The sequence below is a fragment of the Magnolia sinica genome, chromosome 1, assembly GCF_029962835.1.
Source record: "Magnolia sinica isolate HGM2019 chromosome 1, MsV1, whole genome shotgun sequence".
NCBI classification, from domain to species: domain Eukaryota; kingdom Viridiplantae; phylum Streptophyta; class Magnoliopsida; order Magnoliales; family Magnoliaceae; genus Magnolia; species Magnolia sinica.
In genome coordinates, this window is record NC_080573.1 from 96,294,828 (window position 1) to 96,321,318 (window position 26,491).

At 36.5% G+C, this 26,491-nt stretch overlaps 1 protein-coding gene across 2 annotated transcripts in view; it reads left to right on the forward strand.

Annotated features, from left to right (window-relative positions):
• The first annotated feature begins 229 nt into the window (after nt 1-229).
• Nucleotides 230-26,491, forward strand: part of LOC131252016 (uncharacterized protein At3g49140-like) — a 58,079-nt gene continuing 31,817 nt past the window's right edge. Inside the window, exons 1-3 of one of the 2 annotated variants that reach the window (XM_058252978.1) lie at nt 230-392; nt 494-596; nt 695-914. In XM_058252978.1, coding sequence (XP_058108961.1) covers nt 317-392; nt 494-596; nt 695-914 — 399 coding nt within the window. In that variant the 5' untranslated portion in view covers nt 230-316. The remainder of the gene's footprint in view (nt 393-493; nt 597-694; nt 915-26,491) is intronic. The other variant, XM_058252974.1, reaches the window with a different exon arrangement.

Sequence of the window (26,491 nt, forward strand, 5' to 3'; positions counted from 1 at the left end):
ACATCAAAATAATCTCAAAAAAAGGAGAAATTAGATGGAAAGAATCTTCCAATGAGGAAGAGTTGGCCTACATCTAAGATGGGTTTCCATTAGATCAACGGCCTAGATCAATGAAAAGAAGGTCCCACTTGCACGGAGTGGATTGCACGAGTACAGTATTTGCATAGAAAGTCATGAAAAACAAACACGTCACTATGCTCGGAAGCGTCCGAACCTCTCATCCGTTCTCCGCAGAAAAACGAAGGTAGAGTGGTTGCATTCATTGCGAGGGAGAGGGAGGGAGGGAGGGAGAGAGAGAGAGAGAGAGAGGAAAACGATGATGATCGAATCTGCCTTGGCCGTTGGATTCCGGACCAGTGGGCTGTCTTCTTCCTCTGCCGTAGCCATTGCAAGTCAGTATTACTGTTATTAATCCAATGCTTTCCTCTGCTTACTACCACCATTCCACATACATTCGTACATACATGCTCAGCTGCCTGCCTGCGTTTTGTAGGCTGTCGCTCCTCGTGTAATTTCGAAGATCCAATGATCGTCGGCAGCAGAGCGTCACATCGATTCCCCAGCAGCAGAGGAATTTCCCACGACTGCGGCTTCTGGTATTCCATCTCCTCATTTTGATTGCTTTTACATCTCTCTCCTGTCTTCCCATCCCATCTCTTCTTGATTTTTTTATTTTTTTATTTTTTATTTTTAGCTTCAGGAGGGACAGGCTTCCCAAGAGAAATAGTTTCCTACTCAAGAGCAGGGTTCGAGCCTCTGCAGCCACGCCAGAGGAACATTCGGAACCCTTGGAATGCAGTAGCAGAGAAAAGTCGTGCTATCACCCCTTTGAAGAGGTGGGGGAGCCTGTCGTGCCCCTGCAGCAAGATGACGCCAAGCTCACGGATGCGGAAATTACACGCACGATAATTGAGGTTGGTACCCTTTTCTCTCTCTTTTGATAACAAACTTAGCTAATATTGGCAGAGTTATTTATATTTATTTGGGAAGTGTTTGGATCTGCAGTTGAATTGCAATGCGAATGGTTGTTTTAGTAGAGAGGAGAATAACAAAAGTTAGTGATTTCCGTAGTGGCCCTTTTTTTTTTTGGAAGTCTTTGGTCATTTCCACTTCATTGGACTATTTATTGCAATTTAATTTGATTGTACACCCAAATGCATCCTTAGATTCATAAGCATTCTTGTAGTAGATGTGGTTGTGGTCCTTGTGAATGACTGCTAGTGCACTGGTATGTAATTAAGAACTTGCAATGAAGTGAAGAAACGATGGAGATGGAAAGAGGGAACCTTTTCTTGTTACAGATTAGGGCTAGACATCCCTTATATGTATGTGCACAGATACATGTTAGGATAAGGAGATGGAAACGAAAGAAGTGCTTAAAAATAGGCTTTGGTTGTGTTACAATGTCGCTATCTTCATGGTGATATTTACCCCCCATTGACTGTTAGATCGGTTTGCAAGTGGGTTAATAACAAACCTGCCTCCAGCATACGATAAACCCAATCTCTCTGAAGACTAGATTCGAATCTTGTCGTAGATGAATAGGATTATGGATCAACAATATCAAAGGAGTAATTAGGACATAAATTTTGTGAAATAGGAGGAGAATTTGAGAGTGCAAAAGATGTTTCAATTGATTACAAAAACTCCCCTCTAGACCCTTCTTTTTATAGACAACCGGGTGCCCCTTTGGGCCAGGTCTTGTTTTTATTTTGAATAGGCACATGGCTGTTGGAAGCATAATTCTGAAACTTGCCCGAGTCAACTTGGAGGAATTTTTAGCTAAGTCCCTGCAAAACTCACTGGTTAGATTCACTCTGTCAGTTCTTGACTCGATCAGACTTGTTTAGTCAGCTTGCTGACTCGGCCAACTTTACATGACTTGCTATGACTCGAGTTGTTACCTGGATGGTCAAAGCTTTCTCAATCGGGGGAAGAAAGCAGAGAGGGAGTTTCAAACTAATGACCTCCAACCAACAAAACCGAAATCTCAACCTGCACACTATGCGCTGTGTTGCTGTTATGCTAACCACTGTTTTGGTACTTATTACATAACTAATTTGAATATCATTAGTGCAAGGGATAATTGTAAACACCTCCCCTTTGGTTTGGATTATTACAAGCACCTCCCCTCTACTAGAGAGATTAGAGGAATCTGCACTAAATTTAAAGAAAACTCATCTTAGGAGTTCATTCTTCCTACGTGGGGCCCAATGTTATATATAAATGTAATCCAACTCATCCAGCAGGGTCCCTCTGCCACAAATATTGGATACCAAACAAATCAGGCTAATCTATTCATTAGGTGGGCCAAACTCACAAAAACCTCCAAAATTGTAGTGGGTCAAGTAGCTTGATCAGCATGATTTTTGCTGTTTCCCATTTTCATAGTGGAGCAAACATACGGAACGGGGTGGATGACGTACGCACATTAGGGATGACATGCACACATTAGGGGAGGCCCACATGTAAAACTAGTTACCTATTAGATGGGGTTAAAACAATAAATTTCTCAAAGATAACATTGCTAATAGACCATGGGTGGAATCTCAATGAACCTGTGAACCAATGATGAGGTTCTTGTAGTAATGCAAACCAGAGGGGAGGTGTTAACAATTACCTTTGCTATAAATAGTTTTATTTAAATATTAATATCAATTTGAGTCAAACAAATACTTGGTTGATGATGTAGGCCCATCCAGGCCCACCGTATGGCACAACAAGATGTAGGCCCATGGCCCACCGTAGAGCCCAACATGTGCTGATTTTTGGACAAATTATTTACAGATTTGGGAGCCTAAATCAATGATTGCAATTTACCATTTTTGGGAGATGTAAGGACTGATTTAAAGAAATGATTGAAGATGTGATTGATGTGATAGAGAATTTGAAGGGGATGTGATTGGAGATATGGGGCTGATTTAAATATGTAATTAGGATTACTTCCTTTGTATGCTTTTTATATTATTAGGCTTTTACCATCTTAGGTAGATTAGATTGGTTTAAAATAAATTATGATAATTTGAACTGAATCTCTCTTTATTTATTTATTTAGGGGGGGGGGGGGGGACAGGGGGATTCTTAAAGTTTTTGTAAGAGAAGAAGGTTGATATCAATAAAGTTCTCTCCCTCTCTACTCCATTGTTCTTGCGGGTGTTTTTTTTTTAGTATCGAGATCTCATTGACTTGATAACTAGGTTGTGCCATTTTAGTATAAGAGTGGGTGATAGTTAGGGAGTTACCAACTGTACATCATCTCCTAATGGCTACAAAGGAGGTGACACAAGAAGAGTTTGTGCAGATTACTCAATTTCTCCGCACACTTACAGAGCAAGTAGAGCAACTCACGCATATAGTAAGCAATCTCACTAATCAAGTGGGGGAAGAGCTTTGATGTGGAGGGAATTCAGAGACCGAAGTTGGAGCACGTGAACACATAAGGTGGTGCAACCGATTGATGGGAAGGATTTGCTCAAACGTACGCATCTTCAACTAAGTATAAGAATCACACACAAAGTAGAAAGAGAAAATCTAGAAATTTATTCATTTCAAAGGTGTCTTGATACTACTCATGTTAGGCCCTTAAATAAGCTTTGAGATGTACAAACAAAGAAGATTTATAATGTCATTTACAACCAATGACTTACTACGAAAATGTAAAAGAAATAAAGAGATGCCTAAGAGATAAGAATGCATTTAAGATGATTTGACTAACTGATTATTGCATAGCTAACTGATTGATTTTGCTAGCTAGCTAACAAAATAGGAGGCTTTGGCCTTCTTATTGATGGGCCAGCTGTAGGGCTTGGGCTTGGGCTTAATGGGCCTGGGCATGGATCGTGGGCCCTGTTCAGCTTGCATCAGTCCTCGGCATGAAAAAAATCGATTCCGGTAAGTTAATGGCCTAATCTTACTCATAGAGGTTAGGATTCAGTTGCTGAAAGTTTGTAGTTGTGATCCATGTAGTATTGGATAGAGGTCGTCCTTGCCAATGGACGATAAACTTTTGATAAACACCTTGGCCCCTGGAGACGATTTGGTCATCTAGAATATTAACGTTCATGTCTGTAGGTGGCAAAATGGTCGGAAGTGTGATGGCTTGTTCTTCGATACCATCATCATTATGGTGCCCATAATAGATGGATGGATTTGCCACATTGAAAGTAGGACTAATAGGTAAATTTGGTGGGAGATCTAAAACATAAGCATTGACACCATTCTTCTTTATGATTTTGAATAGTCCTGCACTGCGAGGATGAAGCTTCTTCGAGTACCGGGGGGTCAACCGTTCCAGATGAATATGGGCCATGACCATGTCACCTTCTACAAATTCAGCAAAATGACATCTTGTATCTGCATGTTGAACTTTCATTACTTGCGGCAATATTATGTTGAACTTTGTCATGCACTTGTTGCATATGAGGGATGAAGTCATTGGCTTCCGTGCTTGGTCTTAACTTTGTGGTTAGAGGAACCAAATCAATTGGAAGAGACAATTGTATATCGGTTACTGCTACAAAAGTGACATCCCTGTGAACCTGTTGATTGAGTTACTAAATGCAAATTCAACCATGGGTATTACTAAGTCCCACGTAGCTATATGATCGTGGACAAGCATGGATATGAATATCGGTATCGTATCGGCTGATACAGCCATATCGTATCCATATTGGCACGAGCTAATATGCAATATGGGGTCGTATCGGTTTGATACGAAAAAATTGACCCGTATCAGTTCGTATCGGCCGATACAGGCCGATCACCTATAAAAGCACCCCCCCCCGCCCCCCCTTTTTTTTTTTTTAAATTTAAACCATGGAAGAAGCTTAAAAACTTATTTTAGGCTAGATCTAGACCTATTTTGAGATCAAAATAAATGACTTAATTGCGATTTGACAAAATCAAAGTGAGGTGGACCATTATGGGAAAAATCGGAAAGAAGTATAAACCTTCACTTTTTATTTTATTTTATATTTCATCTTTTTGTTGTATTTCTATGTAATGGGCCATTGTTCACCAAATCATACTTGATTTGTGTTTAAGTAGGGCCCATTTAGTTGGCCTTCATCAAGTCAAATCAATAGACAACATTCTCATCAAAGAATGGTCTGATACACGATTGAATACATGGTAAAAAAAGATAGATTCTTGGATATCTCATTTTTCCCTCTTATTTTTCTAATATTTTTCCATATTATTTTGCTTTAAAAAATTTCTAACCGAAACGGGCCCGATGTCGATACATGATGCTGTATCATATCATTTTTCTGGCGGGCTGATACGCCGATTGATACCGACATTCAGAACCATTTGTACAAGACACTGTAATAACTTGCCCAAGCTACGGTTGACCACTTTCGTTTGATCATTGGTTTGAGGGTGGTAAGCACTAGAGAACTAAGTTTGGATTTTGTTATTGGCCAAAGAGTTTTCCAAAAATAACTCATGAATTTGGCATCATAATCAGACAATTCACTTTGAAAGCCCATGGAGATGAACTACCTCTCGAAGAAACAATTTAGTAATATTGAGAACGTTTGTTGTATTTGATTATGGTAGGAAATGAGCCATCTTTGAAAATTGGTCAACCACCGCAGACACTGAATCAACTTTTCGAACAGTCTTTGGCAAACTGAAGATGAAGTCTATCTTGAGATCCTCCCATGGAGCGTGTCAGATTGGTAGTGGTTGAGACAATCCACTGTATTTCTTTTGACCCTTAACAAGCTAGCAAACCTTGCATAATTGGCAGATCTTTGTGACATTTGATTTTAGATAGGGCCAAAAATATCTATCTCTAATGAGGGCTAGGGTCTTGTCATGGCTCAAGTGACCACTACACTCATCGGTGCATAACTACCTCACAACATACTCGCGAATTGACATACTGGGTAGGCAAAATTTCATCCCCCAGAATAAGTAGCCATTATGAATGCTGAAATGTGGGTGTCTCGCATGTTTTTCACTGAGAACATCTGTTTAAATACATTCAAAATCCTTTTCGTCAGTATACTCATGTCGTATCTCTTTGATTCTAGAACAATGACAAATATCGATAACAATAAATGCGCACGACAACTCAATGCATTAACAACCTGATTGTCCTTGCCAACCTTGATGGATGACAAATGAGAATTCGTAAAAGTAGGCATTCTACTTGACAGGGCGAGCACTCATCTTCTGTTAAGAGTTTAGATACTTGAGTGCTTCATGATCAGAGTATAGGACAAATTCCCTGCCAACCAAATAGTGACGCCAATTTTGTAGAGTTTGAACAATGGTATAAAACTCTTAAGTCATAAGTGGAGTATCGTTGCTTTCTATCAAAGTGCTTTTCGCTGAAGAAGGCTAGTGGATGGCCCTCCTGATTGAGAACTCCACCAATGTCGATGTTGGAAGAGTCGTAGCTCACCTCAATTACCTTCTCAAAGTCTGGAACTTCAACTCGTACTTTCTTGGTGACTGTCTTTCTTGGGCATCTCTATCGAGGTGTCATGGGCTCTCTCTACAAAGAGCCGTTGCATGAAGTCATAAATAGACTCTAGAGGACCCATACCATTTTGATTCACCGAAGGTTCTAGTTGGAAATCTTGTTATGTATTTGGGTCACCATCAGAAATTCCGATGGGATTAGGTTGCTCTCCATGCAGTTCTCCATGTAGTTGGACAACAACAGTTTCCAGGCTGGCTACCCTTATGAATAGCTTGGCATTGTAATTGTCTCGCTATGGATCGTTAAGCTTCCCTCGATAGATGTGACCACCACAAGTAGGCATTGTATCAGGGAATGACGTTGGGAAAGTAATGGGCAGAATATAGGGCGGTTTCTGATTTAGAACAAAAGATTGTTAATGAATTGGGATTCTAGGCTTTAATGGGTTGAAATAAGGCTGGATTTAGGACTGTTAGTATCTTGAGATTGTGAACTTTTAACAGGTTGTAATGGGGGTTGGAATAGGGCTGATTTTTAGGGATTTTAATGGACTAGAATAGGGTTGATTTTTGGGGCTTTTAATGGGCTGGAATGGGGCTGATTTTTGGGGGTTTTAATGGGCTGGAATGGGGTTCATTTTGGGGCTTTTAATGGGCTAGAATATGACTGATTTTGGGGGGTTTCAATGGACTGGAATAGGGCTGATTTTTGGGGCTTTTAACGGGCAGGAATAGGGATGATTTTGGTTGTTTTAATGGACTAGAGTGCGGCTGAATTATGGAGGGTAGATGGCTACCAAAATTTTGGCAGTTTCCCCTCGTCAATTGGATTTTTTGAGTTTTGTTAAAGAAATGAAAAAAGTGAAGGGGGTTAAGGAGGGATGTAATGAAGAAGCTAAAGGAAAAGATGTAAAATTTTATGATTAAAGAACCTGGAAACAAAATATGGGGATTGTTGATCTAGGACTTCAACCCAGTCGTTGGGACTCTAATACCAACCTAGCGTAGCCAGCTGATGGGAAGGATCTGCCCAAACGTAAGCACTTTCAATTAAGCATAAGAATCGCACACAAAGTAGAAAGAGACAATCCATATATATATATATATATATATATATATATATATATATATATATATATATATATATATATACGTGAGGCCCGTGTCCTAGCCCATACCATCTCGTAGAAAAAGAAAAGAGAAAATTCAGAAAGCTCACAGTTGCTTGCTATTCAAGCACTCTCTTGGACTAAACATTGAATTCGCTATTCGAATTCCTGCCTACAACAAGAAAACATAACTTATTATATAGAGTTCTGAGCAGAACTATTACAAAGTGGATTTACAAAACAGGGGGAAAGAAACTGTGGGCGCATAGTAACTGGATTTGGTACTGTATGGTTTTACTATTCTGGAAAGGGAATAGTAAAAGTGCTACAGTGAATTTGTGTACTTCTACAGTAGATTCGCAATAGTAGATTTTTTTCGAGTTTTTTGATGTCGTGTCTTTTGGCAGGTAGCGGAGACAGCTTGGCTTCGGCTTCGACTGTCGGTGCTTGCATTTGGTTTCAATTTTGTTTTTGGCTTCATTTTGGCTTGAATTTGAAAGAAATCGCATTTTGGATTTCTTAAGATTTCTGAAGAACACTTCTTGGTCATCTAGATGAAGATCAGGGGCAGCCGTTGAAGATTCTTCAGATTCCACATAAGTTGATCCTTGACGGCTGGACACTTGATCTTGGAAAGCAATGAATGCAGCTTTTAGTGCAATCAGCTCTTGCTTCAATTTGGCTGTTTCATCAGGTGGAGGGGCTATGATAGCTTCTTTGAAAGATTTTGGCAATTTTTTGGAAGAAGGTTGCTTCTTTGTTGCTTCGAGAACAATGGAGCAATCAAATTTATTCCATCACTTGATGTACGTGGTTTGAAATAAAACTTTGGCATTTTGATATTCAGAGGGTAAAACCTCATACTTCCATCGAAGAATTCATGGAATCCCATGTTTGGCATAGTATTGCATCAGAAAATAGTCTGAGTATTCAGGTTTTTAAGCTTTCTCAAGATTTGAGAAATGAGAAAACAAATTATCTGGCAGGATGTTTGAATGACCACCAAATAAAATCCACCATTGAGTATAAAACCATGATGGAATAGATTTGTTATATGGTCTTGAAAAGTTTAAAAACCATGAATGACTATTTTCAGAATTTTGGAATAGAAGAGCATATTTCCATGCTATCATATAATCCCAATATGAAAAGGAATGAGATTTTCTGTCAGGACTATGGATATTTTGGAATTGGGAAAGAGAATTTTCCCATTCTTTTTGGAGAATGATGTTGATGATTTTCATTTTGGAAAATGAATTTTTTTTTGGTTTTGGTTAGTGCGATGCTCAAAAATTGCACTTTTGGTTTGGATCAGAATAGCTTCATAGAAGTTTCTGGAGAAATTTGGTTGTCTTGGATGAAAATGATTATTTGGAAGGAAGAGTTTTAAAATGAGAAGTTCTTCTGGAAGTTTGGAAAATTCGGGATCTAGGGCTAATACCCTATGTTTTCCTTTTGGTTTGTATTCTTCTGGATTTTGGGTATTTGGTACGAAAGCTGTTTTTGGAGGAGCTTGGATTGTTTGGAATGGATCTTTTGAGACAATTTGTATTGAAGGTTTTTTCTGTTCTCCGATTTGGAGAGGAGTCTGGAGAAGAGGAAAGAAGGAATTCTTGATTTCGAGTTCCATTATTTCTTTTCCCTTGTTTTTGGATTTTTGTGGCATTTTTAGATGTATGGGGTAAATCTCGATTCAGTTTTCCCTGTAAAAATTCGCGAGATAAAAAATCAGGCAAAGAATTCTTTTTTCCCGGGATAAACTCGATATCAAAATCAAAAATTGATAAAATAGCTTGCCATCTTGCAAATATTTGTTTTGAAGCGAGGTTTTTCACATCCTTTTTCAAAACTTCTTTGGCAGCTTGGCAATCTACGCGAAGAATAAATTTTTGGTTTAAAATGTCGCTTTGGAATTTTTGGATACAAGAAGCCAAAAACAAAATTGAAGCCAAATGCAAGCACCGACAGTCGAAGCCGAAGCCAAGCTGTCTCCGCTACCTGCCAAAAGACACGACATCAAAAAACTCCAAAAAAGTCTACTATTGCGAATCTACTGTAGAAGCACGCAAATTCACTGTAGTACTTTTACTATTCCCTTTCCAGAATAGTAAAACCATATAGTACCAAATCCAGTTACTGTGCGCCCACAGTTTCTTTCTCTCTGTTTTGTAAATCCACTTTGTAATAGTTTTGTTCAGAACTCTATATAATAAGTTATGCTTTCTTGTTGTAGGGAGGAATTCGAATAGCGAATTCAATGTTTAGTCCAAGAGAGTGCTTGAATAGCAAGTAACTGTGAGCTTTCTGAATTTTCTCTTTTCTTTTTCAACTTCTCTGTTTTCTGTTTTGCTTTCATTTACGTTTTTGTGTGACACTGCTGGCAAGAGGATCCTGGCGAAAGTGGTATCAGAGTCATTCTTGTAAGCAGTTGTATTTTGGTTTTTATATGTAAAAGTTGTGATTGAAGTTGGTATAATTTGTTAATTTTTGTATATTTTACAAATCTTTTTGGAATAGATCTATCCCTCATTTTATATTTAGCTTCAAGTTAAAAGAGGTTCGAGGCTTCCTTGTCGTAATACCCTTTAGTCGTTAGCCAGTTGTGCGTAAGACTGTTTAAGGGAATTCTATTATTGACAAGCCACTCTTTTAATTAAAAGTTAAAATATGGAATCAGGAAGAAAATCTCTTTCAGAAAGGTCTGCTAAATATACAAAACTAGACAGATATAATAGCTATGCTTCTATTAGTCAAAATACTATTACCCCTTCCAAAAGTTTAAAATCCAAAATAACCAGATGGTTTTCTACCCAAAGTAATTTTGATTCAGAATCTGCAAAAACAAGCAAAACAATAGAATCTACTAGCATTGGCAAGACAGCCTTTGCTGAGACGATGTCTATTAAAAATCTTGAAGAAATTCGATACTCAGATATCGAACAATCACTCCAAAATTGGAATTTACCACAAGTTCCTACTAATGAGATATATATTGAAGGGTCTTTCCAAAATGATGAGTCACTTGAATCAGACTTCATCATTAAAACTGTAGAACAAACAATTCCTATATCTCACCAAAATGAAGATTTGTCTTTACTCTCTGTTAAAGAAATAATCCAAAATTCTTCCAAATACAATTACCTTCATTTAGGGTTTGTTCAAGTTGCTGTAAAACCATTAACTCGATTGGGTTTACAGACCTCTTGCCTGGTGACTTTAAGGGATAAAAGACACATTGCCTTTAATGATTCCTTAATTGGAATGGTTGAAGCAACCCTTACTGATGGACCTGCATATTTTATATGCATCCCAAATTATGTTGTATGTTTAACAGATAAGCATTTATCAAGATTTCTAAGATTAGGGATCTATACCCAAGGATTCAATATGCTACCAGGAAGTGAAAATATTACGATAACATATCGTATATATTATAAATTAATGAAAACAAATGCTCCAGGGACAGCCTATGAAGACAGGGTTAAAGGTTTAACCACTCTTTTTATGGCAAATCTTAACCACAATATTGTGGTTCCCAAAAGAATCAAATGGGATGAAATCAATATTGCTAGATGGCATATTGAATATGCCCATGAAAAACTTCCAAAAGAAACTACTGAACCAGAAATTATACAAATGAATAATGATGGTTCTGTCGATATTCTCTTTTCCAAATACTCTAAAGAACCTTGTACTTCTTCCCAAAATACTTCTTCTCCAAAACAACATTCTATCTCAAAAACTATCCCTACTCATGTTTTTAGTCCTCGCTACCAAGAGGATGAATACAATCCTACGGAAAGTGATTTTATACCAAGTATAAATGTCATTTCCTCTGAATCTAACCTCCCAAAATCATTTGCTATAGATACTGAATATCTAAAGCAAGATTTCCAAAGACATCCTTTAACTAAATGGTATTTTAAAAATATACCTGAAATAATTAAAAAGGATCTTAAAGAAAAATGGTATCTTCACATGGAAACAGTGAAAAAAACTATTCCTTTTTTTACATGGTTTAAACTAAATAATGAAAAAATTCCAAATACCTCAAAGGAAATTTTTATGCTCCAAAATCTCACACGAAAATGGGAATCTCAAGCAGGAAATCAACTAAACCAAACTTTTCCTCCATTCCAATCAATCAAAATATCTGGTACTATAGCATCTCCCATAAAAATAGGAGAAAAATTTCCTGCGGATAGACCAGTTACTCCAAAAGATTTAGCTCCCATAGTTGAACAAAACAACTATACTAATACGTTTCTTCATACTCTTGGAGAATAAATGAATTTGAATAAAATTCCATTCTCTCTAGCATCTTCTTCATCATCTTCTTCATATCCGATAGAGCAAAGAAAGACTTCTGCTTTCTTTTTGCCCAAAGAAGCTGCCAAGCCAGCATTTCCAAATCCAAATTCATGTTCGGATTTTATATCTGAATTAGCCAAAGAACTTGAGAAAGCAAAAAATCCTTCTGTCAATGTTCTTTCTTAAGAATTTCAAGAATCTTCTGAAATAAATAATCAACTTAAAAATATTCAACTAGATTCTACCTCTGAATCTGATAATGAAAAAAGCGATTCAGAATCTGATTCTTTTACAAATTTTGAAATTGCACAAGTAAAAAATCAATTTATCGAAGCACGAAATCTTCCCCAAATTCAAAGTGTTGTTAAACCTACTAAACAATATTACCAAAGGCCTACTCCTGTTGATCTTCAGATAGAAGAACAACAAACATTCTCTAGACTCCATTTTGATGGAAATCATCTTTATAAATGGAATCTAGATGGTATGACTGAATACCAAATTCTTCAACTCTGCAACCAAATGCTAATTTACCAAAATGCATGTTTAATATACCATCATACAATTGCCAATATCGCTAGTGCTATTACGCAAGGTTTTACTGACCAATTATATGGATGGTGGAATTCCTTTCTTTCTCAAAATCAACGAGATGAGATTCTTTTTGCAGTTAAAATGGATGCCCAAGGAAATCCAATCCTTGATGATAAAGGAAATCCAATTGATGACCAAGTCATTAGTCTCCTTGTCAATATAATCCAACATTTTGTAGGATCTACAGATGATGTTTCTGAGAAAAACAAAGAACAATTAATGAATCTTAGGTGTAAAACCCTAACTGATTTCCGTTGGTATAAAGATGTTTTTCTCTCCAAATTATACAAAATTACTTCCTGTAATGATGTTATATGGAAAGAAAAATTTATCTTAGGTCTTCCTCCTTTGTTCTCAGAAAAGGTAAAAGCTAAACTAAAAGACTTAAATTTCGGTATACTAAATTACAACCGGTACACTTTTGGTGAATTAATTCAAACAATTTGCCAAGTTGGTTTAGGAATTTGTACTGAAATGAAACTCCAAAAGCAATTAAAGAGAGAACAATCTAATGGCCGAAAAGAATTAGGTACGTTTTGTTACCAATTCGGTTATGATCCCATTATTTCTCCCTCTACTCGAAAACATTTTAAATCAAAAGTCAATTATCCTCCTAAACATATTAAGAGAAGAAACAGAGATAATTTTCAAAAAACCTTCTCAAAACCAAAACCCAAGTATTCAAAACAAAGAAGAAATCCTTCTTCTTCCAAATGTTATAAATGTGGCCTTCCTGGTCATTATGCCAATAAATGCTTTAAGAATACTCCAAAACGTAGGGTCAGAGAAATTGCGGCTGATCTCCCCTCCGATTCTCCTGAAAAAGATGAGAATTAGCCATGTAAATGCAAATTCTCTGAAGAAGAATCGCCTTATTCTTCTTCTACTTCTTCCAAACTAAAGGTCATGATTATCACTGTCAAAGATCAATTGATTCTTGAACTTATTAATCAAGTCCACGAGCCTGATGAAAAAACAAAATATATTAAACAAGCCCTTGATCAAGCTTTAACAACCGAAGTAAATAAAGAAAATTCTAGAGAAAAATCAATGCCTTTCCAAAAAATTGTTGCCAATACATCTATGCATGATGTATATCAGCACCTTCAAAACCATCGTAACATTTCCCTCACTTAGATTAATTTGCAAGATCTTTATAAGGAAGTAAATATCCTTAAAACAGAAGTTTCTACTCTCAAAAGGCAAGTAGAACTCTTGCAATCTCTTTCTCCTGATGAAGAACTTAATGATCAAATTGAAAATTATATTAATCCGAATATTGTCAATTCCTTGACTATTTACCAATTCCAAAAATGGTATACTCCTATTACCATCACAAATCTAAATTTCAAAAAAGAAGTCATTGCCTTAATAGATACTGGGGCAGATGTGAATTGTCTTAAAGAAGGATTAATTCCTACTCAATATTGTGAAAAGACAAATTACACAATCTATACTGCTAATAGCCAAGAATCTCATATTGAATATAAATTACCAAATGTTCATGTTTGCAAAAATAGAGTGTGTATTCCACTCACTTTCATTATTGTTAAAAATCTCCAACAAGATGCCATTCTTGGTACTCCTTTCATTCTGAAAATACAACCCTTTACTACCACCAGTAAAGGAATCCAAACAAAAATTAATTCAATTGATTTATTCTTTGAATGCATTAAACCACCTCAACATGGTTTAATATCTAAAGTTGTTAATTGTGTTTCCAATAAGGAGACCCAGATTCATTTCTTAAGAAATGAAATTTCCCGTATTCAAATCCAAAAACAACTTCTACATCCAAATTTCCAAAACCAATTATCAAAATTCCAAAAAACATTAGAACATTTTTGTTCTGATGTCCCAAATGCCTTTTGGCATCGAAAAACTCATTTAGTTACTCTACTATATATAGAGAACTTTAATGAAATTCACATTCCTACAAAAGTTCGCCCTTCCCAAATGGATGCATGGCTTCTTAAACTCTGTGATGAAGAATTCAATTCTCTTCTTCAAAAAGGTCTCATAACTCCCTCAAAATCCCAATGGAGTTGTGCCGCTTTTTACGTTGAAAAAGCTCCTAAAATTGAAAGAGGTGCTCCTAGACTTGTTATCAATTATAAACCTTTGAATCAAGTTTTAAAAACAATCAGATATCCAATTCGAAATAAAAAAGACTTATTAAACAGGTTGCGAACGCTGTTTTTGGAAGAGTTTGGATCGTTTGGAATGGATCTTTTGGGACAATTTGGATTGAAGGTTTTTTCTGTTCTCCAATCTGGAGAGGAGTCTGGAGAAGAGGAAGGAAGGAATTCTTGATTTCGAGTTCCATTATTTCTTTTCCCTTGTTTTTGAATTTTTGTGGCATTTTTGGATGTATGGGGTAGATCTCAATTCAGTTTTCCATGTAAAAATTCGCGAGATAAAAAATCAGGCAAAGAATTCTTTTTTCTCGGGATGAACTCGATATCAAAATAAAAAATTGATAAAATAGCTTGCCATCTTGCAAATGTTTGTTTTGAAGCTAGGTTTTTCACATCCTTTTTCAAAACTTCTTTGGCAGCTTGACAATCTTTGCGAAGAATAAATTTTTGGTTTAAAATGTCGCTTTGGAATTTTTGGATACAAGAAGCCAAAAACAAAATTGAAGCCAAATGCAAGCACCGACAGTCGAAGCCGAAGCCAAGCTGTCTCCGCTACCTGCCAAAAGACACGACATCAAAAAACTCCAAAAAAGTCTACTATTGCGAATCTACTGTAGAAGCACGCAAATTCACTGTAGTACTTTTACTATTCCCTTTCCAGAATAGTAAAACCATATAGTACCAAATCCAGTTACTGTGCGCCCACAGTTTCTTTCTCCCTGTTTTGTAAATCCACTTTGTAATAGTTTTGTTCAGAACTCTATATAATAAGTTATGCTTTCTTGTTGTAGGGAGGAATTCGAATAGCGAATTCAATGTTTAGTCCAAGAGAGTGCTTGAATAGCAAGCAACTGTGAGCTTTCTGAATTTTCTCTTTTCTTTTTCAACTTCTCTGTTTTCTGTTTTGCTTTCATTTACGTTTTTGTGTGACACTGCTGGCAAGAGGATCCTGGCGAAAGTGGTATCAGAGTCATTCTTGTAAGCAGTTGTATTTGTATTTATTTGTATTTAAGTTTTATATGAAAATTTTTTGTTTGAAGTTGAATTAACTAGTATAATTTGTTATTTATTGTATATTTTACAAATCTTTTTGGAATAGATCAATCCCTTATTCTATATTTAGCTTCAAGTTAAAAGAGGTTCGATGCTTCCTTGTCGTAATACCCTCTAGTCATTAGCCAGTTGTGCGTAAGACTGTTTAAGGGAATTCTATTATTGACAAGCCACTCTTTTAATTAAAAGTTAAAATATGGAATCAGGAAGAAAATCTCTTTCAGAAAGGTCTGCCAAATATACAAAACTAGACAGATCTAATAGCTCTGCTTCTATTAGCCAAAATACTATTACCCCTTCCAAAAGCTTAAAATCCAAAATAACCAGATGGTTTTCTACCCAAAGCAATTTTGATTCAGAATCTGCAAAAACAAGCAAAACAATAGAATCTACTAGCATTGACAAGACAGCCTTTGCTGAGACGATGTCTATTAAAAATCTTGAAGAAATTCGATACTCAGATATCGAACAATCACTCCAAAATTGGAATTTACCACAAGTTCCTACCAATGAGATATATATTGAAGGGTCTTTCCAAAATGATGAGTCACTTGAATCAGACTTCATCATCAAAACTGTAGAACAAACGATTCCGATATCCCACCAAAATGAAGATTTGTCTTTACTCTCTGTTAGAGAAATAATTCAAAATTCTTCCAAATACAATTACCTTCATTTAGGGTTTGTTCAAGTTGCTGTAAAACCATTAACTCGATTGGGTTTATAGACTTCTTGCCTGGTGACTTTAAGAGATAAAAGACACCTTGCATTTAATGATTCCTTAATTGGAATGGTTGAAGCAACCCTTACTGATGGACCTGCATATTTTATATGCATCCCAAATTATGCTGTATCCTTAACAGATAAGCAGTTATCACGATTTCTCAGATTAGGAATCTATACCCAAGGATTCAATATGCTACCAAGAAGTGAAAATATTACGATAACCTATCGTATATATTATAAATTAATGAAAACAAATGCTCCAGGGACAGCCTATGAAGACAGGGTTAAAGGTTTAACCACTCTTTTTATGGCAAATCTTAACCACAATATTGTGGTTCCCAAAAGAATCAAATGGGATGAAATCAATATTGCTAAATGGCATATTGAAGATGCCCATGAAAAACTTCCAAAAGAAATTACTGAACCAGAAATTATACAAATAAATAATGATGGTTCTGTCGATATTCTCTTTTCCAAATATTCTAAAGAACCTTGTACTTCTTCCCAAAATACTTCTTCTCCAAAACAAAACTTTATCCCAAAAACCATCCCTACTCATGTTTTTAGTCCTCGATACCAAGAGGATGAATATAATCCTACGGAAAGTGATTTTATACCAAGTATAAATGTCATTTCCGCTGAATCCAACCTCCCAAAATCATTTGCTATAGATACTGAGTATCTAAAGCAAGATTTCCAAAGACATCCTTTAACTAAATGGTATTTTAAAAATATACCTGAAATAATTAAAAAGGATCTTAAAGAAAAATGGTATCTTCACATGGAAACAGTGAAAAAAACTATTCCTTTTTTTACATGGTTTAAACTAAATAATGAAAAAATTCCAAATACCTCAAAGGAAATTTTTATGCTCCAAAATCTCACACGAAAATGGGAATCTCAAGCAGGAAATCAACTAAACCAAACTTTTCCTCCATTCCAATCAATCAAAATATCTGGTACTATAGCATCTCTCATAAAAATAGGAGAAAAATTTCCTGCGGATAGACCAGTTACTCCAAAAGATTTAGCTCCCATAGTTGAACAAAACAACTATACTAATACGTTTCTTCATACTCTTGGAGAACAAATGAATTTGAATAAAATTCCATTCTCTCTAGCATCTTCTTCATCATCTTCTTCATATCCGATAGAGCAAAGAAAGACTTCTGCTTTCTTTTTGCCCAAAGAAGCTGCCAAGCCAGCATTTCCAAATCCAAATTCATGTTCGGATTTTATATCTGAATTAGCCAAAGAACTTGAGAAAGCAAAAAATCCTTCTGTCAATGTTCTTTCTTAAGAATTTCAAGAATCTTCTGAAATAAATAATCAACTTAAAAATATTCAACTAGATTCTACCTCTGAATCTGATAATGAAAAAAGCGATTCAGAATCTGATTCTTTTACAAATTTTGAAATTGCACAAGTAAAAAATCAATTTATCGAAGCACGAAATCTTCCCCAAATTCAAAGTGTTGTTAAACCTACTAAACAATATTACCAAAGGCCTACTCCTGTTGATCTTCAGATAGAAGAACAACAAACATTCTCTAGACTCCATTTTGATGGAAATCATCTTTATAAATGGAATCTAGATGGTATGACTGAATACCAAATTCTTCAACTCTGCAACCAAATGCTAATTTACCAAAATGCATGTTTAATATACCATCATACAATTGCCAATATCGCTAGTGCTATTACGCAAGGTTTTACTGACCAATTATATGGATGGTGGAATTCCTTTCTTTCTCAAAATCAACGAGATGAGATTCTTTTTGCAGTTAAAATGGATGCCCAAGGAAATCCAATCCTTGATGATAAAGGAAATCCAATTGATGACCAAGTCATTAGTCTCCTTGTCAATATAATCCAACATTTTGTAGGATCTACAGATGATGTTTCTGAGAAAAACAAAGAACAATTAATGAATCTTAGGTGTAAAACCCTAACTGATTTCCGTTGGTATAAAGATGTTTTTCTCTCCAAATTATACAAAATTACTTCCTGTAATGATGTTATATGGAAAGAAAAATTTATCTTAGGTCTTCCTCCTTTGTTCTCAGAAAAGGTTAAAGCTAAACTAAAAGATTTAAATTTCGGTATACTAAATTATAACCGGTACACTTTTGGTGAACTCATTCAAACAATTTGCCAAGTCGGTTTAGGAATTTGTACCGAAATGAAACTCCAAAAGCAATTAAAGAGAACAATCTAATGGCCGAAAAGAATTAGGTACGTTTTGTTACCAATTCGGTTATGATCCCATTATTTCTCCCTCTACTCGAAAACATTTTAAATCAAAAGTCAATTATCCTCCTAAACATATTAAGAGAAGAAATAGAGATAATTTTCAAAAAACCTTCTCAAAACCAAAACTCAAAAAACCCAAGTATTCGAAACAAAGAAGGACTCCTTCTTCTTCCAAATGTTATAAATGTGGCCTTCCTGGTCATTATGCTAATAAATGTTTTAAGAATACTCCAAAGCGTAGAATCAGGGAAATTGCTGCTGATCTCCCCTCCGATTCTCCGGGAAAAAATGAAACTCCGCCATGCAAATGCAAATTCTCTGAAGAAGAAGAATCGAATTATTCTTCTTCTACTTCTTCCAAATTAAAAGTCATGGTTATCACTGCTAAAGATCAATTGATTCTTGAACTTATTAATCAAGTCCATGATCCTGATGACAAAACCAAATATATCAAACAAGCCCTTGATCAAGCTTTAATACCAGAAGTCAATCGAGAAAATTCTAGAGAAAATTCTAGAGATAAATCAATGCCTTTCCAAAAAATTGTTGCTAATACATCTATGCATGATGTATATCAGCGTCTTCAAAACCATCGTCATATTTCTCTCACTCAAATTAATTTGCAAGATCTTTATAAGGAAGTAAATATCCTTAAAACAGAAGTTTCTACTCTCAAAAGGCAAGTAGAACTCTTGCAATTCATTTCTCCTGATGAAAAACTTAATGATCAAATTGAAAACTATATTAATCCAAATATTGTCAATTCCTTGACTATTTACCAATTCCAAAAATGATATACTCCTATTACCATCACAAATCTAAATTTCAAAAAAGAAGTAATTGCCTTAATATACTGGGGCAGATGTAAATTGTCTTAGAGAAGGATTGATCTCTACTCAATATTATGAAAAGACAAATTACACAATCTATACTGCTAATAGCCAAGAATCTCATATTGAATACAAAATACCAAATGTTCATGTTTGCAAAAATAGAGTGTGTATTCCACTCACTTTCATTATTGTTAAAAATCTCCAACAAGATGCCATTCTTGGTACTCCTTTCATTCTGAAAATACAACCCTTTACTACCACCAGTAAAGGAATCCAAACAAAAATTAATTCAATTGATTTATTCTTTGAATGCATTAAACCACCTCAACATGGTTTAATATCTAAAGTTGTTAATTGTGTTTCCAATAAGGAGACCCAGATTCATTTCTTAAGAAATGAAATTTCCCATATTCAAATCCAAAAACAACTTCTACATCCAAATTTCCAAAACCAATTATCAAAATTCCAAAAAACATTAGAACATTTTTGTTCTGATGTCCCAAATGCCTTTTGGCATCGAAAAACTCATTTAGTTACTCTACTATATATAGAGAACTTTAATGAAATTCACATTCCTACAAAAGCTCGCCCTTCCCAAATGGATGCATGGCTTCTTAAACTCTGTGATGAAGAAATCAATTCTCTTCTTCAAAAAGGTCTCATAACTCCCTCAAAATCCCAATGGAGTTGTGCCGCTTTTTATGTTGAAAAAGCTCCTGAAATTGAAAGAGGTGCTCCTAGGCTTGTTATAAATTATAAACCGTTGAATCAAGTTTTAAAAACAATCAGATATCCAATTCCAAATAAAAAAGACTTATTAAATAGGTTGCATAAAGCCAATCTGTTTTCAAAATTTGATCTCAAGTCAAGATTTTGGCAAATCCAAATTCATCCTAGAGATAGATATAAAACAACATTTACTGTTCCCTTCGGACATTTCGAATGGACTGTAATGCCTTTTGGTCTAAAAAATGTTCCTTCTGAATTCCAAAAAATTATGAATGATATCTTTCATCCTTATAAAGATTTCATTCTCTCATACATAGATGACTTACTCATCTATTCCCAAAATATAAATCAACATTGGAAACACTTAGAAATCTTTATATATATATATATATAAAATTCAAAGGTGCCTTGATACTGCTCATGCTAGGTTGTTAAATAAGCTTGGAGACGTACAAATAAGGCAGATTCATAATGCCATTAACAACCAATGACTAATTACAAAAATGGAAAGAAATAAAGAGATGCCTAAGGGATAAGAATGCATTTAAAAAGATTTGACTAAATGACTATTGCAGAGCTAGTCAATTGATTTTGCTAGTTAGCTACCTAAATAGGAGGCTTGGGCCTCCTTATTGATGGGCCAGCTGTGGCGCTTGGGCCTAGGCTTGATGGGCCTGGCCCTAGCCCATGGATCTTGGGCCCATTCATCCCACATCATAGGGGGAGGTCCTCGCCATAACGGGCAGCCCCGGTTTGTAAAGACATCAATGATTGAATCCTTCGATTGTCGGAACATGGTAGAGAGGCTGGAATTAAAGTAAAAATTCTGAAATTGTGGCCGGTTGCATGTTGACGACTTTATCGATTGGCTAAGCAAAGTGGAAAAGGTGGAAATCGCAAATAATTAGAAGGTGAAGTTAGTAGTCATGAAGTTTTCCAGTCACGTGTCAGATGGTGGGATGATCTCTAAGCCGAACAAATCTGTCAAGTTAAGGAGAAAATAAATTCTTGCGAAAAGATGAAGGAGTTAAAAAGGAAGTTCCTACCCGTGACCTATGCTCATGATCTCTATCAAAGATTCACAATTTACGTCAAGGGAACAAGTTGGTAAATGGATATATTGAGGAGTTTCATACTATGACATCATGGGCAGGGTTTCGTGAGTATGAAAACCAAAACATTTCAGGATATTTTAATGGTTTGAACCTGGATATAAAAAATAAATTGGCTTTCAAAGATGTATTTCTAATGTTAGATGCATATAACTTGCATTGAAAGCCAAGGGGATAATTAATTGGGGACTTGGGAGATGATTTGGCGCTTCACGAGGGCCATCATCAACAAGGGGGCAGCATGCTAACTTTCCACGTAAGGCAACCATAGAACCTCGTATAAGCTGAGGGATGATGGGCATGCCCAACAATGAAGCCAAGCCCCAACCAGGTGGAAGGTGGATATGGATGAGGGGTAGTACACCAAAGATGGGGGCATAACAACACTCCTTTCACATGCTTTAAGTGTGGACAATCGGGATATTATTATTATTATTATTTTCGCCGTCCTGAACATCAGTCCGCAATTAAAGTAAATTTAGCCGAGGAAGAAGAATATATTGAAGACACTCTTGACCACATGCAAACGAAAGTGGAAGTGGACATAGACTATGGAGAACATGCATATGAGGATAAGATGCATGTTGAGAAAGATGTAGCAGATGTGTATGGTGATAGGTGAGAGTCATTGGTTATCCAACCGACGACTATGCTATCAATGCCTCGGTGGTTGATGGGGGGCAATGGTTATGCCACAATATCTTCCACATCACTTGTACTTCTTGTGGGAAGATATGCACCATTTTGGTAGGGTAGTGGAAATATTATCTTACAAGAAATGGTGGATAAATTAAAACTCAAAGAACATAAGCATCTACGACCATATCAGATTCGTTGGTTCAACAAAGGGGGAGAAGTTTCTATCAACTTTAGGTGCTTAGTTTTCTTCTCTATTAGATCCAAGTACAAGGATGAGGTGCAATGTGATGTGGTCCCCATGGATGCATGCTACATTTTGTTAGGGAGACCGTAGTGTGGGACCGAGATATATGATGCATTTGACTAGGCCAACACCTATTCCTTTGTTAAGGATTGTGTTAATATAACATTGCACCTAATGAAACATCACCAACACACAAATCTAATAAGGAGGACGGTAAAAAATCACTCAATGTCATAAAGCTCCCAGGTCGGATGGGTTTCCTTTGTTTATTTATTTATTCCAAGCTTCCTGGGACTTGGTGAAACTGGATCTCTTTGCCTCTCAGCATATAATTTTTTTATTTTTTATTTTTCTAGGATTCCCTCAGAATTAGGTTGCAATTTTTTAGCCCTTATTCCTTATTTCTTTGGTGGGGATTGCCTCTCAAATTTTGGACTGATCAGTCTGATTGGTAGCCTATATAAGATAATATCTAAAGATCTGAGTCAAAGGCTTAGTGGTCATTGTTGAATATTATTTCTCCTTACCAAAGTGCCTTCATCTCAGGCAGGCAAATCATCGATAGTGCGCTTATAGCTCATGAATGTGTGGATTCTTGTTATAAGTCTGGGGGTTAGAGGGATGGTCTGTAAATTGGATTTAGAGAAAGCTTATGACCATGTTGATTTCTCTTTTTTGGATTCTCTCTTAGGGAGGATGGGCTTTGGTTTGACATGGAGAAGTAGGATTCATTGTTGGGTATCCTTGGCTTCCTTTTCGGTTCTAATCATGGGTCCCCCTTTGGATTCTTTAAATCTTCACGAGGTCTAAGGCAAGGAGACCCTCTCTCGCATTTCCTCCTTTTTATAGTATCTGAAGCCTTTAGCAGCCTTTAGTAGAATGTTATCTAGAGGTAGGAGTCTAGGTTGTTCAAGGTTTCTATGTTCCTACTTTCCCTATCCCTATCAATTATTTCCAATTTGAAGATGATACCATCCTCTTCTGTGAAGCTAGGGAATCTGATGTTGCTAATCTTAAGCTTTCAATATCTTGGTTTGAGATTGTTTTGGGGTTAAAAGCCAACCTTTCTAAGTCTGAAATCCTAAGGAATCATTTATCTCAGGAAGCGATGTCCAGTTTCGCTAAGATTTTTTGTTGTGAAGTGGGATCTTTCTCTTCTTCTTATTCGGGTCTTCCCCTGTGTGGGCAAACCTCCACTTCATCTCTGGGATGAAATCGTGGAAAGAATGGAACGGAAACTTAGCTCCTGGAAGAGCAATTTGCTCTCTTTAGGGGGGTAGGCTTACTCTCATTGAAGCCTTCCTGTTGAATCTCCCTTTGTATTTTCTATCCTTATTCAAATGCCCTAAAACGATCCTTGATCATATTGATAAACTCAAAAGAGATTTCTTGTGGCAAGGGGGTGCTTCTAATGGTAAATTTCACCTTCTTAATTGGAAGGATGTCTGTCGCCCTTTTGATGGTTAAACGAGAACCAGACCTTTGAATCTTGTGAATTCCGTGCTTTTGGGCAAATGGATTTAGAGGTTTGGTGTGGAGGACACCAGTATGTGGAGAAAGTTGATCGTTGCTAAATATGCGATTGATGATATGGGATGGTACTAAAGTTTCTTCACATTACCGGGCTTCGTTCATTTGGAAAAAAATTGTTCAGGTGGCTCCAATTTTCCTCAATGGTTTTAGTTTCGCAGTTGGAGAGGGCTCGAGAATTAGTTTTTGCGAAGATGTTTGGTATGGGAAGTCCCCATTGAAATTGTCTTTCTCGAATCTGGCCAATTTGTGTCCTGTTTGTGGGGTCACTGAGGCTTTTATCTATCTATCTATCTATATATATATATATTTTATATATATATATATATATATATATATATATATATATATATATAAATTTTAAACCAAGGGTTGGGGAGTCTGGTCACCCCCCATGCTATAGGAATCTAAATAATTATGAATTCAATGATTTGCCGCGTCCTTTATCCTTATTATAGGGTCTCTCGCTGAACTCGGGTGTGAAGGATGCTTTGGTTTGGCCCTTTAGAAAATCTAGGAAATTCCTTGTTCGGTCTCTCTTCCGTAATCTTTCTTAGTCGAGAATGAGGGAGGAATGCTTTTTCATAGCAAAGTTATGGTCTTATGGGGTCCTGTCTAAGATTGCAAACTCTGCTTGGGTTGTGGGGAGAAGGAAAATCCTTACGATCAACAATCTGTAAAAGAGAGGAATGATTCTCTCGAATGCTTGCCCGTTGTGTTTGGCAGCGGAAGATTCCATGGATCATCTCTTCATTCATTGTGCTTTTGCTTGTGTTGTTTGGTTTGGTATTTTCCGATCCTCGGGCATGTTTTGGGTGATGCCATAATTGATGGAACCCTTGTGTCGGGCCTAACATGGTGATTCGAGAGGTTGCTTGGGCTATCAGAGGTGGAGGCTATCCTTGCTGGCTTCCTTATGGTTGATTTGGTTGAACGTAATAACATGGTCTTTTGGAATCTCTTTGCATCTGCTAATTTGGCTTTTATTCGGGTGGGGAATTTAGTGTCTAAGTGGCATTAGTATGAGAGTTTTGGGTTGGGGTTTGAGGCGTTTCAGCTCCTCTTTGTTTTTAGTGTATGTTTCTTTTTCTTTCTATTTTTTGTTTTTGCTTTGTTTTGTTTTATTTTTTGGTTCTTTTGCCTCAATAATATTGCATAATCTTAAAACAAAATCACTCGGAGTGCAAAAATTTGAAGAGGAAAGCAAGGAGACTAGCATCATTTATGTCTTGGTCACTAAACAAGACATGAAACAGTTATATGTTTGACCTCCTATACAAGAGCTCCTTCATGAATATAAAGACTTGGTGTCAGAAAAACTCTTAGTTGGAATTTTTCCTATGAGGAACATTCAACACCACATTGATTTAGTGTTGGGTTCGAGTCTACCGAATCTTGCGCTCTACCGGATGAGTCCAGCTAAACATGCCCAGCTCCATCGACAGGTTACTGAGTTACTAAAGAAGGGTTTAATTTGGGAAAACATGTCACCATGTGTTGTTCCTGCATTGTTAACCCCTAAGAAAGATGGATCTTGAAGGATGTGCGTGGAAAGTTGTGCGGTCAATCAGATGAGTATCAAGTACCGATTTCCAATTCCTTGCTTGGCCAATATGCTGGATATGCTTTATGGAGCAATGGTCTTTTCAAAGATTGACCGAAGGAGCGGATATCATTAGATATGTATTTGGCCCGAGGATGAGTGGAAGATCGCATTTAAGACCCAAGATGGGTTGTACGAGTGGCTTTTCATGCCATTCCGCCTTTCAAATGCGCCAAGCACTTTCATGAGGCTGATGATAGAGGTACTCTGCCCATTTATGGAAAAAGTTCTTAGTTGTCTATTTTGATGATATTCTTGTTTTTAGTCCTGATTCATTTATTTATCTTGATCATTTACAACAAATATTAGATGAACTATGGAGGGAGTCATTATTTGTTAACTTGAAAAAGTGCTCATTCATTATCGATAGTGTTGTGTTTTTGGAGTATATTGTGTTTATAGAAGGGATCAAGGTTGATCCAAAGAAATTAAGGCCATTGTGGAGTGGCCCACCCCATGAACCCTTTTGGAGGTTCATTCTTTTCACAACTTGACAACATTTTATTGAAGATTTATCCAGAAGTTTAGCACCATCATTGCACCTATCACTGATTGCATGTGGGGTATCAAATTCGAATGGACTAAAGCGAAGGATCGAAGCTTTAGTGCCATAAAAAAGAAAATGATAGAAGCTCCAGTTCTTGCACTTTTTTGAAGCAGAAAGTGAACACTTAAATGTTGACGTTGGTGCGGTGTTGAGTCAAGAAGGGAAACTGATTGTTTTCTTTAGCGAGAAGCTTAATAATGCACAAAAAGTACACATGATTTTGAGTTCTAGGCAATGGACTAGGCACTAAAACATTGGAGACATTACTTGATTAATTAGGAATTCATTCTATATTCGGACCATGAGGTGTTAAGATATCTTAACTCCCAAAAGAAGCTTGAGTGCTTGTCATACGAAGTGGATGGCTTTCTTGCAAGAATATACTTTCCTTTTGTGTCACAACGCTGGAAGTCAAAACAAAGCTGCAAACAAGGTATTCCATAACGGTAACGGTGGCCGTAACGACGACCACCATTACCCTTACGATACGGGTTGTAACGACCATTACATCCCCCTTAACGGCTGTTACAGTCTTAAATTTTTTTTTTCTTTTGAATTACGATATTTTCTTAATGAAAAAAAAATAATCCAAAAGTGGGGGGGGGGGGGGGGGGGGTTGTATCGGTCCTTTACGGGGG